This window comes from Manis pentadactyla, chromosome 17, assembly GCF_030020395.1.
Source record: "Manis pentadactyla isolate mManPen7 chromosome 17, mManPen7.hap1, whole genome shotgun sequence".
NCBI classification, from domain to species: domain Eukaryota; kingdom Metazoa; phylum Chordata; class Mammalia; order Pholidota; family Manidae; genus Manis; species Manis pentadactyla.
In genome coordinates, this window is record NC_080035.1 from 64,435,602 (window position 1) to 64,448,767 (window position 13,166).

Here is a 13,166-nt window from a genome sequence, read left to right on the forward strand (position 1 = left end):
TCGTGAAGGGCACCCAGGGTTTGCTCCAGTGTGTGGTCCGTTACGGAGGGAAAGCGGAGGAGCAGGTTCTGTGGGGCCGGGTTTGGGGTGTGTCTTTAGTTGCCTGTTGGATGTCCAGCAGGACATTGCTGGCGGCCACGGGCGGGGGTGGGGGGTGAGGGAAGTTGTACATCCTGGAGTTGTTACTGTGTGGATAGTGTTTAAAGCCAGGAGACAAGGAGGAGGTCCCCCAGGCGTGCGTGCAGGCAGGGAAGGCCTGGCATGCAGGCTGTGGGAGCAGGTGGCGGGAGAGGCCAGGAGTGTGCCCTGGACCAAGTGAAGAACAGTTTGCAGCCTGTTCCAGAAGGGCCTATGTCCCTGCAGTCTGCAGACATGGAATGGGGACTAGGAATGGGTGGGTGCTTGGGTCTCAGCATGGGGTGTGGTGACCTCAAAAAGGGTGCCTGATGGGGGCTTGGGGCAGAGCCTTGGCAGGTGTGTTTTGGGAGCCTAAGGGGCCACATGGTGAGCAGCAATGTGTGAGAAATGACCTGGTCCTGTGCAGCCATCAGGACTTGTGAACAAGGCCCTTGTGTTGTGAAGGGGTCCCCGTGTGTGGGGGGGTCGGGGGGGGTTCTGCAAATGTATAAAGTACTCCTGTGGGATGGAAACAGAGTGGCTTATTGTAGAGGGCAAAGATAATTTTGAAATTAGTCATGATGTCATGTTCTCACTTAGTTTAGATGTTGAAAGCTAGACACCTGCCCTGGGGCCTTAGAAGATGAGGCGGCTGCAGAGAATGCAGGGTGGGGTTCTGGAGCTGAAGCCCGAAGGGAACAATGCCGGAAGCCCTGGAGAAGTTCAGAAAAAGCTGTAGTTTCACTACTGCACTTACCAAGTAAGTGGAAGTTTCAAGTAACTGTTCTGCCCTTCTGTCCTTATTTAGGGACAGCCCTGACGCCGTTCATGACGTGGAGAAGTGGTTGCCCCGCCTGCATGCGCTGGTCGTGGGACCCGGCCTGGGTAGAGACAGCACTCTTCTTGATAATGTCAAGGTAATGTTTGGAATTACTAAATGCACCTCTTCTGGGACTCGACTCTTAGATCTTGTGACATCGGAAGTATTTTTCTTGGATTTTTTGTTTAGTGTTCTCTGTGAAATGGAATAATAAAGATGGATAAACTTAATTGGGGACAGAGGAGGAACTAGGCATGAAGATAGCATTAATGAGCCTGGAAACAAAACCAAACCAGACAGAACATGTCTCTCTTGGGGCACTGGCTGTCTCATCCTGTGGCAGGAGGCGGGGGTCACTGTGGGGTCATCGATCTTTCTTAGGTGTCACCCTGACTTTCAGGTACTTCACTCCCAACGTAACAGGAAATCCCCGTGTTCGGGCTGAGCATTGTTAGCACTGCACCAGGGTTTGGGTCAGGCTCGAGTTCACCTCCCAGTGTGCCCTTCCTGCTAGGGGCCGTGGCAGCTTAGCCTGCGGGGCCTCCCGCCTTCCCCGTGAAGGGGGCGCCTGTGTCCCCGGGGCTGCCAGGGGCCACACACTCTGCACGGTGCTGTTAGGCCCAGCACACAAGATGGGCAGGGAGAGCTGAAGTCATCATCACAGAGGGAGAGGATGTAGCTGAGAGCAGTTCTAGCAACTTTGTTTTCATTGTAAGTTGTACATTTAGATTAAAAACCCGAAAGGTATTCTCTCACGTGTAGCTCTGTGTTGCCGGCCAGGTCCTCTTGAAAGCTCTGTGTGACTGTTTCTTAACCCGCTACCTCTCCGGCCTTCTTGAGGTTTTCACTGGGTCTGGAAAACCCTGGGCCTTAACCCCTTGGCCTGCTGGTTTGCAGTTTTGACCTCTGTTCTGTTCCCCGCCGTCCTACTCAGACAAACGGGCTTGTGGCGATGCGGGACGGGCAGGAGGCCAGAGTGCATCCACACACACAGATGTTCGTGTACATTGTCACTGGTCATTTATGCTGTTCTTTATTACCAAAAATTCGTCTTATGCCTGCCTGATTATCAAGAGATGAAAATAATCTGTTATCTTCAAGGAGTTGAAATAGAATAACCACCACCCCGGAGCAGTGAAAATGAAAAGGTCCTGTGACATGCTGGCCCCACATGCTGCCCCTTTCTGAGGGCTGGTGGAAGCACACGTATCCTCCGGAACCATGGGGCTGAGTGTGCCACAGACACACCACGGGCCGCACTGCCGTGTAGAGTCAGCATTTCCAGCTCGGAGGCAGAGAGGAGCACCAGGGGCCGTGGGGCCAGGGTTCAGGGAAGTCAGGATGTGGGGCAGGGGCTACATACAGGCTTCCGGGTCTCAGGATGGCTGAGCTCGGAGGGGCAGTGGGCGGTGCGGTGGCCGGTCAGTGGTGCTGTGTCGTCCACCTGAGACTGGCCGCAAGCAGGCAGCTCTTGGGTTCTCGCCTGTGTGAGGTGATGCATAGGCTCAGCAGTTTGAGTGTGGTGGTGATTCACATCACGCACATAGGTCAGGACACAAGCCACACACCTAAGTGCACACAATTTTTATTTGTCAACTGTGCCTCAGTAAAATGGGGGGAAATTTAAACACACACCCTGAGCTGGGGATGCCTGCACATCTCCCCTCTGTTTGGATTTAAGTTTTTTATTTGATGGAAATTGCTGAAACAAGGAAAGGAGTCCAGTGTGTAGCACCAGAAGCCAGCTGCATCAGGGGTGCTGGGAGCTGAGAGTTCTGAGCCTCCCTCGGCTCTGGAATGAGCTGGACAGTGGCCACCAGGGGCTCGGTGCTACTCACTCCTGGACTACGAACTGGGAGCTGGGTGGCAGGACTGCTGAGTGACCAGTGGTCATGCTGGGGTGGGGCCATCTGAGAGTGGACACGTGGCCTGCCAGGGCAGGAACTCCGATGGCACGCTGCACGGCAGAGGCCTTAGGGTGCTTTTGGTCCACAGCCACCAGGGGTTAGTGGGGGACTGGTGGTACCACCCCATCTTTAAAAGCAGTCATAGCCGAGGAGTGAGTGCTAGGCCCTTGGGTTCCTCCAAGGGGGAGACCTGGCACTGGGATGCCCATGTATAAATCATGCTCTGCTGTGCCCTGTGTCCCAAGTAGGGGCTCTCTGCGGGGGCTGAGCCCCAGGGGTGGGATACGGCTGCTGGGCCCCTGCTGGATGGCTTGTCCTCCGGGAGGCACATGAGGGCCCCTGCTGGCAGGCACCAGGGTGTCAGGTCCCTTCGTGGGCCTCATGACGGGGTGCGTGACCTTCTGTGACCTGCCAGTTACGCTCTGGCCCCATTTGGTCATGATTGAGTGAGCTCATGACACAGTCCTGTCCACCTTTTATCCTCTTCCTTTAGTGCCCTGCTGCCCTCGGTTCCCAAGTCGTGGTGGCCTTGCTTACAGGTCTCCTTACACTTGCTGTTGGTGTCCGTCTGTTTGACTTCGGTGTGACCTCACAATCCAGAGGTGCTTCCCTGGCCGGCAGGTTGGGTTGTAGGCTGACCGCCATCTGCTGGTGGGACCACACTGTGGAGGTGGCGATGCCACATGGTACAGTCTGAACCTCACGTTCCCCCAAATTCCCGTTGGAGTGCTGGCCCCCAAGGTGATGGCTTTGGGAGGTGCTGAGGTCGTGAGGGTGGAGCCCTCCTAAAGGGATTCCTGCCCTTACAAACAAGACCCCAGAGAGGCCCCTCGGTCTTCGCACCATGTAAGGACACAGCAAGGTCTGCGACCAGGCAGAAACCCCACCTGCACGGTGATCCAGCCTCCAGAACGTTGAGCACTAATTCCCTGCTGTTTGTGAGAGCGGCCTGAATGGCTTGGGACGCATGGTTTGACCATGATCTACTTCAAGGAGCCGTTTGTTAGTGTGTTTTCTGAACAAAACATGGAAAGTTTCCCTTGTGCCTACAGCCTGGGGCTTAGCTGCTCATGCCTCCTGATGTGAGGCTCCTGCCCGGCCCCTGCCACCATCCCGACGGTCCTGTCCTGGCTTGGCCTCCTGTGCTCCTCCACTCGAGCCGTGTCAGGACTTGTTCAACTCTGGGCTGGCGCTTCACTCTTAACCACGGTCTTCCCTGGTGTTTGTGAGCATTTCCGCATAGATGATTCATTCCTTAATATAGGATTTAATGCACAGAGAAAATTTAAGATCAGGAATTAAAAATGAAGAACTTGTTTTTGAAACAGTTTAAACAAATGGGAAATGTACTCGGATTTTATCAGAATTGCTCATAAGCATTCTTCTCCTGTGGGACAAAATGTGTGCTAGGGCCATGAGCACTGGCCTGGGGCAGCAGCTAGCGAGGGGACCCGAGACAGGCCATGCCACTCCCCTGGCGCTGGCCTCGTCTGTGTTCTCAGTCTCACAGTCCGCTGCGGGGTCACTGCGCCGAGGAGAACCCGAGACACTCGCTCACGCTGCGCGTTCTGTATGCTGGGCACTTGTCCGAGCGCCCACTTGGTTCCCACTGCAGCCCTCTCAGGAGGGACTGGTGTTACTTCCATTTTCCAAATGAAGGAGCTCACACAGACGGATGCTGTCCCTGCAGACACTAGATGCCCGCAGCCCCCCAGGTAGGACGCCAAGCGTTAGCATCGGTCCTCTCGGTACTTGCGCACCGAGAAACGAATGAGGTTGTGCACGTCAGAGCATCTACTGCGGCCAAGTTAACAGCGTACTTATTTTAATTCTGCTGCATGTGCTGTGTGTGTGGGGAACACACCCTGTACTGGCAAGAGTATATGAGTGGGTTTGCCTGGTGTTTGTCCCCTTATTCTTGTGAGGCTCTGAACCTTAGGAATTTCCCAAGTGATGGGAATGTCTTATTTGTGGCAGGCCCCTAGGACCACACCTGAGTTTATGCTGAAGAGTTGACTCGGGGTGGGGCCATCCACCCCAGGGACATGAGGTCAGAGTGTTGCCACCACCATGTTCAGAGGGAGGGGGCTGCAGATTGAGTCCAACCTTGTGGCCACTGATTCAGTTACTGGAACACAGAACCCAGTGAGGTCGGGGGAGCTTCCTGGTTGGTGGCACATGGATGTGCCTTAGGGGGATGTGTTCTGACTCTTAGGAGGAACCTGGGTAGCTCCCCAGGGGTCCTCCTCAGACCTCACCCCTTTGTGTCTATTTGGCTGTTTCTGATTTGTATCCTTTATGAATTGTAATCACAGGTATTCCGTGTGTTCCATGAGTCCTTCTAGCAAATCATCAGACCTGAGGGGGTGGTGGGAACCCTCACATTTGTATCAGTTGGTCAGAAGCGCAGGTGGCCTGAGAACCCTGACCTTGCAGTTGTGTGAAGGGAGGTTAGTCACGTGGGGTCTCCCTTTGAAAGCCAACCGTCTCCAGGTGGTCAGCGGGCCTGTCCTGGACCTTTCACAGTATGGGTCACGTGGCACTCTGGGACTGGCTGTGCTCACTCAGCAGGAATTTAAGGCCATGTGTGTCGTAGCGTGTCAGCTCTCCTCACTGTGTGATGTGCCCCTGTGAGGGTCGGCTGCATTTTGTTTCTCCAGGCTGTCAGCTGGTAGGCAGTGGGGGTGTTTCCATAATGGGGGGCCATTATGAGTAGCACTGCTGTGAACATTTTTTACAAGATTTTGTGATGACTCACATTTTGAGGAATCCCCAGTATTTTCTGTAGCAGGAGCACCATCTTATATTCCCATCAGCAGTGGGCAGGCATCCTAATTTCCCCACATCCTCCTACACCTGTCCTGTCTGTCTATCTAATCATAGCCGTCCCCATAGCTGTGAAGTGGTACCTCATGGTGAGTGTGTTTTCCCATGTGTTTTTGGATTATCCTTGATGGCTAATGATGTTGGGCATTTCTTCATGTGCTTATTGCCATTTGTGGATCTTCTTTGAACAAGTGTCTGTTCATATTCTTTCCTCATTTAAAGCATATCTTGTCACTGAGCTTTAGAATCTTTATATATACTCTAATACTAAAGTTCCTTATCAGAGATGGGAATTGCAAATATTTTCCCTCCTTCTGTGGGTTGTCTTTTCATTTCCTTGCTAGGATTGTTTGCAGCACAGATTTTTCACTTTGATGAAGTCCAAGTTAATCTGTCTTTCTTTGGTCTTTCATACTTCTGGTGTCTTACCTAAGAGGGTTTTGCCTGGCTAAGGTTTGCTCCTGTATTTTCTTCTAAGAGCATTATTGTTTCAGCTTTTATGTTTAGGTCTGTGGTCCATTTTGAGTTAATTTCTATGTATGATGGAAGGAAGGGTCCAGCTTCATTTTTTTGCAAGTGGATACCCAGTTGTTCCTCCAGTGAATTGTCTGGGCATCCTTGGGTAAAGTCAATTGCATAAATGTAAGGGTTTATTTCTGGGCCCTCATTCTGTTCCCGTTGGTCTGCACAGGTATCTGTATGTTAGGACCACACTGTCTTGATGCTCTAACTGCAGTGTTTGGAAATCTGAAGGTGTGAGCCCTCCAACTTTGTACTTTTCAGGATTGTTTTGGCTATTCTGGTCCCTGTGCATTTCCACGGTAGTTTGAGGATCAGCCTGTCAGTTCGCAGCGGAGGCGACTGGGACTTGGGTGGGGCCCCGAGGACTGTTGCTGCCTCAACAAATACATTATTAAGTCTTGCAGTTCAAGCTGGTTTTGAGCCTGTTTTCTGGATTTCGAGAGCATAGGCTCCTGACCCCCCTCCTCATGCTGTGCGTGCTCTTCCTCTTGTTAGTCACAGTGTGTCCTGGCAGAATACGCAGATGTCCTCATTATGTTTACCTGTGCAGCATAATATGCAATGATGTATTTAGCCATTTCCGCTGGGTGCTTTACAGCTTTCTCCTACTATATTAGTGATTTCTTGAACATTTCTGGGTATGTGTCCAGTTCCGGGTGTTTTCCTTAGAATACATTTCTACTAGTTCTGTTGCTGAGTCAGAAAGCTGGGAGGGCTCGCCATCCCTCCGACAGGCTGCTGTCGCCAGGCCTCTGCCTGGCCTCTCACACAGGAATGCTCCTTATTACTGGGGGCACCGTGCTGCTTCCCCACCGCCACCCAGCCTTTCTGATCTGTGTGTGGCCTGCCCACCCCTTTGCCATTCTTTGGGTAGATGACTAACGAGACAGAGGGTGAAGCCGCAGCTCCAGGGAGGAGAGGCAGAGACGCAGTCAGCCAGGGCTGCTGGGAGCTGCTGCCTGTACAGCATGTGCTCGGGGCTGACAGCCGCTGACGTGCGCCCTCCTCACATATGCAGTGAACTCTGGGGTTTCATTGCATAGCGTACTTCGTACAGACCCTCTGCATGATGGAAGCAAAATCGCTCCTTACGTTGGTGACTGACAGGTGAGTCTGTGCTGTGCGCCTCATCGTGTCAGGGGACGCGAGCGTTACAAGATGCTGCATCATTCAAATACTACCCGGTCCTGTTGACTTGCCTTCCCCAGGGTTTGCATACTCGCTTTAGGCTACTGGTCTCTTTAATAACTTTGTAGGAAAAGCACAAAGCAATGGAGATGTTGGTGTTGTGACCAAACATGAAACCGGGGATTGGAAAACCTGAATTCGCAAAAGCCAAATCAGTTTTAGCAGTGAAGCCAAACTCAAGGCAAGCAGAGCATTTTCATTGTAAAAGGAGACGAATTTCCATGAGGCTCCTGTGCCCTGACCCTCCTCTGAGGGGCTTTTGGACCTGCTCCCAGTGACTGGGCCAGTGACAGCAGAGTACCACTGAGTCTAGGGGGCAAGGCAGCTCCTGCCTCCTGGGGTTTAAAAGTGTCATTTTTCAGAACTTTTATTAAGTATGTGTGGATTTATCTTTCAGTGTTTTAAATTATTTCTGCTTACCATGTATTTTGTTTTACTATTCTTTTCTTTTAATGTTTCCATTTGCTGATAACCTGGTGGTAGAAATTCATCAAGGAACTTCACGGTTTTCTCTGTGACAGGAAATGGGCTTGTTGCTCAGAGAAGCTTTCTTGTCTTGCAGGGCATTTTAGAAGCATCAAAGGCCAGGGACATCCCCATTGTCATCGACGCAGTGAGTGTGGCCTCTCCTCTCCTGCCCCCTGCTCACTGCAAGGCCCCTAAGCTCACGCAGTGACTGCATCCTTGTCTGTACAGGATGGGCTGTGGCTGATTGCTCAGCAGCCAGCACTCATCCAGGGTTACCAGAAGGCCATTCTCACTCCCAACCACGCCGAGTTCAGCAGACTCTCTGACGCAGTGGTGAGTTCGTTGGGCACCCAAAAGACAGGGTGCAAGCCCTCCTCACCTGAGGGTAGGGACACGCTCCATGGTTCTGCCCCTGGTGCATCTGTGCAGACAGACTTGATGCTTTTACATGCTGTTTTTTTTCTTCGTGGTACCTGTAATGATGGGGCATCTCCCAGTTAGTGCATCTTTAATTGGGTTAAAGGTGGGGTGGTGGTCCAGTGTCAGGCAGCCTGTCCCACTGTGTGCTCCAGGCAGATCACTGCATCCCTGTCTTGCGTTGTCTTGTCTGTAAAATAACTAATGTGGCATCTGCCTCCCAGGCTCTGTGAGGATGAAATCAAGTAACGTGTAAATCCACGAGTCCTTACAGGTCAAGTACCCATAAACCTTAGTTCATCATTGTTCTGAATTGTGTCATCTCAGCAACTCTGGGAGGTGTTCCTTCCCTCTGGTCTGACATGGTGGGGGCTGGCACCAGTGCCACCTGGTGAACTTGCTGCCTGGGTCTCCTGGGCCTCCTCCCGGATGGACGAACCGTGCACCTTTGCATGGGCCAGAGCTCAGCTGTAGCAAGTGCCCAGGGGATTCCCTTAGACAGCAGTCTGAGGATCAGGGCGGATGGAGCAGGGGGTTGGCCGTGTCCTTCTCTGTAGGCCCCGCTCCCCTGCTAATGATTCTGCTCGTGGTGCCCCATGTTGCAGCTGGGAGATGCCAAGGATAGCAGCAGTGATCGCCCCCGAGCTGAGCTGAGCCTCAGCCAGGCCCTGGGCAATGTGACCGTGGTACACAAGGGGGAACGGGACGTGATCTCCGACGGCAAACAGGGTGAGCCCGTGGCTGCTGTTGCAGGTCAACCAGTGGCCGTGTGGGCTCAGCTGCAGGACGCCCTCCCGCTCACACCTTGCGTGGATGTTAACTTGGGGGACACCTGCACACACCCCATGGTTTCCTGATGAGTGGGCCATGCACAGCTGCCTCTGAGCCCGTTTTCATTCCTCACTCGTTGGCGGGGCAGTGGGGGGGGAGGGGCATGTGACAGCGCTGAGTGTGGGTCCTGGCTGACACCAGGTGCTGTGGCTCAAGTTCTGCTGGGTTCAGAGGAAGCCCCGTGGGAAGGCAGCTGTGCCAGCAGGCAGTGCTCCGGGCTCCCCAACCTGCCACCTGTCTCACCTGTGGCAACAAGCAGCAGTTAATTTGAGTATTTCACTGCATTTTGTTGTTTTACAATGACTGGGAGGGAAAGAAGCCCTAGGAGCTGACACATGTGGTGGGAAGCACCAGGCGCTGAGTGTGGTGAACCTCCCAGGCCGCCCCTTCTGCAGGCCTGGGGACTGCACCGCCGGGGGCAGGGGCCCAGAAGGCAGCGCCCTCGCACATCCACACGGTGAGGTGCACGGCCAGGGATCACCTGGAACATCTAGCTGCCTGGACAAATCCTCACATCACCAAAATCTGATCAGGAGGCAAAAAGCGTGCCAGTTCCTTTAACCGAAATTAGCATGAAGACGTGTTGCCTTGGTGCAGAGTTCTGCACAGGTCACAGAAATCGGCCAAAGGGAGGCGCGCGCGCGCGTGTGTGTGTGTGTGTGTGTGTGTGTGTGTCTGTGTGTGTGTACCAGCAGCCCTGTGGGAGGTCTCTGCTGACCACCTGTGCTGAACACGGGGGTCTGGGGCTGCCCGCCTTGGTCCCCTCCCCTGTAAAAGCAGCTGGCTTGGCGCTGCCTCTGCCCTGACGCCGTCCACCCTGTGCTCTGCAGTGCTCGAGTGCAGCCGCGGAGGCAGCAGCCGCAGGTGTGGTGGGCAAGGAGACCTCCTGTCAGGCTCCCTGGGCGTCCTGGCGCACTGGGCCCTCCGTGCTGGACCTGAGAAGACAAACGGGTATGGCGCATCTTCATTGTCTTGCTCTGAAATTGAACCGTGTGAGCTGTCCTGGCTATTCTAGCTCACACATTTACTGCACAGCCACTTGGAACATTTCAAGTGCAGTACTGGTGTCAGGACGATAGACCCCGGGGAGAGATGACCCGGACGGAGTGCTGGAGGGCAGTTCTCCTCCGCATGTCTGTCGGTGCCAGTGGGCTCTGGGCATGGGCAGCGTCCAAAGTCCTTAGCTGATTCTGTGTGCAGCCCCGCTCGAGAGCTGTCCTCGGCAGCCTCGTAAGGCGGCCCTGGAGGTAGCACTCCCCTCACGTGCGGTCCCCAAGAACGTGAGCTTGCCCCAGGAGGCCGCAGGCCTGCGAGCTGCAGGCTTCTGCCATCAGCTTGGTGAGGGAGCCCAGGCAGTGCCCACCCATGGCCTGTGGTTCTCTTCTCTGCACTCCAGGCAGCCAGGATCGCTGCACCTGCCCGGGGGGAGGGCGCACCTGGTGGGCAGGAAGCAGCAGCCCAAATGGCCTGAGGGGCACGTGTGGTGCGAACGGAAGCTGTGCCAATAGTGGGAGAACCTTCCTTCTCAGATACTGAACGCCCCTCACATCTTGGTCACTGAAGAGCCCTTTCCAGCCGGCCTGTGAGTGCTGGTCTGGTCTCACCAGGGGAAACGGCTGTGGCCTAGCCTCTCCCCAGAGGGGTAGGTACTCCTGAGGTGCTGTCTGTAGGGGAGCATCAACCCCAGGGGTTCCTGGTTATTCTGGCTTCATCAAGCTGCCTCCTGCCCTGGGCCTATCAGAATGTGGAAATTGCCAGTTTGGGTTCCAGAGCAGAAGTGGGAGGGAAAACAAGTGCTTGTGGTGGCCGCGGGCTTCCGCCCGGCTGACATCAGTCCCCTCTGCCCCCAGCCTCAGCCCTCTGCTGGTGGCGGCCTTTGGCGCGTGCTCCCTCACGAGGCAGTGCAGCCACCAGGCCTTCCAGAAGCACGGCCGCTCCACCACCACCACGGACATGGTCGCCGAGGTTGGGCCCGCGTTCAGCAGGCTCTTTGAAGCCTGAGCTCTGCAAAAAGAAGGCAGGCGGCAGGTGGGGAGCGCGCACCTGCGGCGGGCATGCTTTCCACCTGTCCGTGTCCTCGGCCCCGAGCAGCACCGGCTCCAGGGAGGTTGTGCCCCAGACATAGCTTCACAGGGAGAATTTAGGAATGTGAAATGTGATTATTTTTAGGCTTAGTTAATAGGTGACTGATGTAAAATGACGGTAAATGAAGTATTCCTGAACTTCGCATCCCAGCGATAACAAGAAAATGAACAGACGACCACATGAGACTGACAGTCTATCCCTTGCTCAGCTGACTGTGGGTGGAGGGGCTCCAGGCCCACAGCGTCCTGCGACCTGCAAGCTGCTTTCTTCTCATTGCGCTGTGCACACATCTGAGTCTCTGTAACCCATGCAGGTTCCCTGTATTGGATGCTCCTCTTGCGAGTCCAGCAGTCAGTGTCTGATACGTGTGTGAATATGGGCCGTGCTACTGTTAATGAGGTCCTAACGTGGTGGCATTCATCCCTTAGTTCACTTGTTTTTTAAACAGTGGTTAGGTTGAGACTGGCTGGGCGGACATACTGAGCCCTGGCGGCTTGGGTAGATATCCTTGCCGGGGCTCCGTGGGAATGGCGGAGCAGGAGGGGGCGGGGCACTCCCTGCCACATCTGCGCACGTGGCCTGCCGGAGCTCTGGAGCTGCTGGTGTCCCCCTGCCGGTGCACACTCTCGGCAGAAAGGCCAGGCTCGATGTTTAGAGGGCTTCAGGTGCCGGGTCTGGTGGGACTGAATGGTGTCATCATGCCTGTGTGGAGAGCAGGACAGGGGACCCCCTGGTCTGAAAGTGGTGCATTAGTTCCATTAAAGAATCCAGCATCTCTGAAACTGAACGCTTTTGTTCCGTTGTGTGTACTGATGCTTGTTTGGGAGGGGAGGGGGTGGTCTGTGGCCCGAGAGTGAATCATTTTCGGTTGTCATTTCTCTGTGATTTGGTTCTTAACACGCATATGAGTGTTGTTTATCCATTTAAGAATGTCTGTCTTCAACGTAGTTTTATCTTTTTCTTAAAACAGCCAACACCCTCCTATCAACTTTCCTGAATGAGAACAATGTTAGATACTAGGGAGGCAAAAATGTAAAAGCAGGTCTAATGTTAGGTTTTTTACCAAAATTACGAAGTGCTCTGACAAATAAGTTTGAAATGTAGCTTTTTTTCTCATAGAAAATAAAACAGCATAGAATTAAGTTTATTTTCCATAGGGACTATTTTTAGGGATTTTACTACCAAGTTTTTGCCATGAATATTACAGTCCCTTTGCTTTATGGGAGGGAGTGTATCCCAGTGGGCAGGTCTGGCATTTTAAATGAACTTGGCAGTTTCTTCCTTACAGACCTGTGTGTAGTATTGGCTCCAGGCAGGCACTTCCCTAAGACCCTGAGGCCCCAGGAAGCTACAGCGTGGGAACCCCATCTGCGGGTCCAGCCTGCCCTTCCCACGTCTTCTGGGACCCCCGGGACCCCCTTCACACTCACATCCTGGTCTCTGGTTCAGGGCTGGGTGGGTCTCCGGCTGTGTTGGACCCAGGGGCTGGGGCCAGCTGGGTTGTGCCATCATGCTGGCCGGGAGCTGCACTTCAGCACTACAGGTATCCATTCTGCAGGTATAGTTACCAGTTTAGTTTATTTCACCGCTGACAACAGCCGCAGATGGAATCATTGTGACTTAGTAAGCAGGACTGCATGGTGAGCCTGTTGCTTCCCAGCCACATGTCCTCAGCTCCCTGGTTTGTGATCTTCTGCCCTCGGAGTCATCAGGGCCCAGGTGGACGTGCTGCCCCTGTCCTGGGTGGGGAGGAAGGCCCTGGCTGAGCAGACTCACTCGGCTCAAGCAGTAAATGGGCAGGAGAGCCAGGGCTCGGGCAGGAGGCGCCGCCACCCCATGAAGCTGCACTACAGAAGCAGCTGCACACTTAGCAGCGGCCATGCCGACAGCTGCCTTTGCAGGCTGAAGGCTGGGGTTGGGGTCCCTTGGGGCCTGAGTGAGAACCTGGGTCTGCCATGTCCACCTCGGGCCTCCATGTCCCTCTG

General features: G+C 54.1%; 2 protein-coding genes across 10 annotated transcripts in view; one reads left to right on the top strand and one right to left on the bottom strand.

Annotated features, from left to right (window-relative positions):
* The window catches only part of NAXD (NAD(P)HX dehydratase), an 84,216-nt gene that overhangs the window by 15,927 nt on the left and 55,123 nt on the right, over positions 1 to 13,166 (top strand). For 4 of the 6 annotated variants that reach the window (XM_036893950.2, XM_036893948.2, XM_036893952.2 and 1 more), the window contains 6 exons: positions 926 to 1,034; positions 7,943 to 7,993; positions 8,077 to 8,181; positions 8,871 to 8,994; positions 9,927 to 10,047; positions 10,947 to 11,139. In XM_036893950.2, coding sequence (XP_036749845.1) covers positions 926 to 1,034; positions 7,943 to 7,993; positions 8,077 to 8,181; positions 8,871 to 8,994; positions 9,927 to 10,047; positions 10,947 to 11,097 — 661 coding nt within the window. In that variant the 3' untranslated portion in view covers positions 11,098 to 11,139. Of the gene's footprint in view, positions 1 to 925; positions 1,035 to 7,942; positions 7,994 to 8,076; positions 8,182 to 8,870; positions 8,995 to 9,237; positions 9,886 to 9,926; positions 10,048 to 10,946; positions 11,140 to 13,166 lie in introns of those variants that run through there. The other 2 variants (XM_057494535.1, XM_057494534.1) reach the window with 2 other exon arrangements.
* CARS2 (cysteinyl-tRNA synthetase 2, mitochondrial) overlaps positions 12,227 to 13,166 on the bottom strand; it is a 31,250-nt gene continuing 30,310 nt past the window's right edge. For 2 of the 4 annotated variants that reach the window (XM_036893934.2, XM_036893942.2), the window contains one exon: positions 12,227 to 12,915. In XM_036893934.2, coding sequence (XP_036749829.1) covers positions 12,852 to 12,915 — 64 coding nt within the window. In that variant the 3' untranslated portion in view covers positions 12,227 to 12,851. Of the gene's footprint in view, positions 12,921 to 13,166 lie in introns of all 4 variants that reach the window. The other 2 variants (XM_036893937.2, XM_036893943.2) reach the window with 1 other exon arrangement.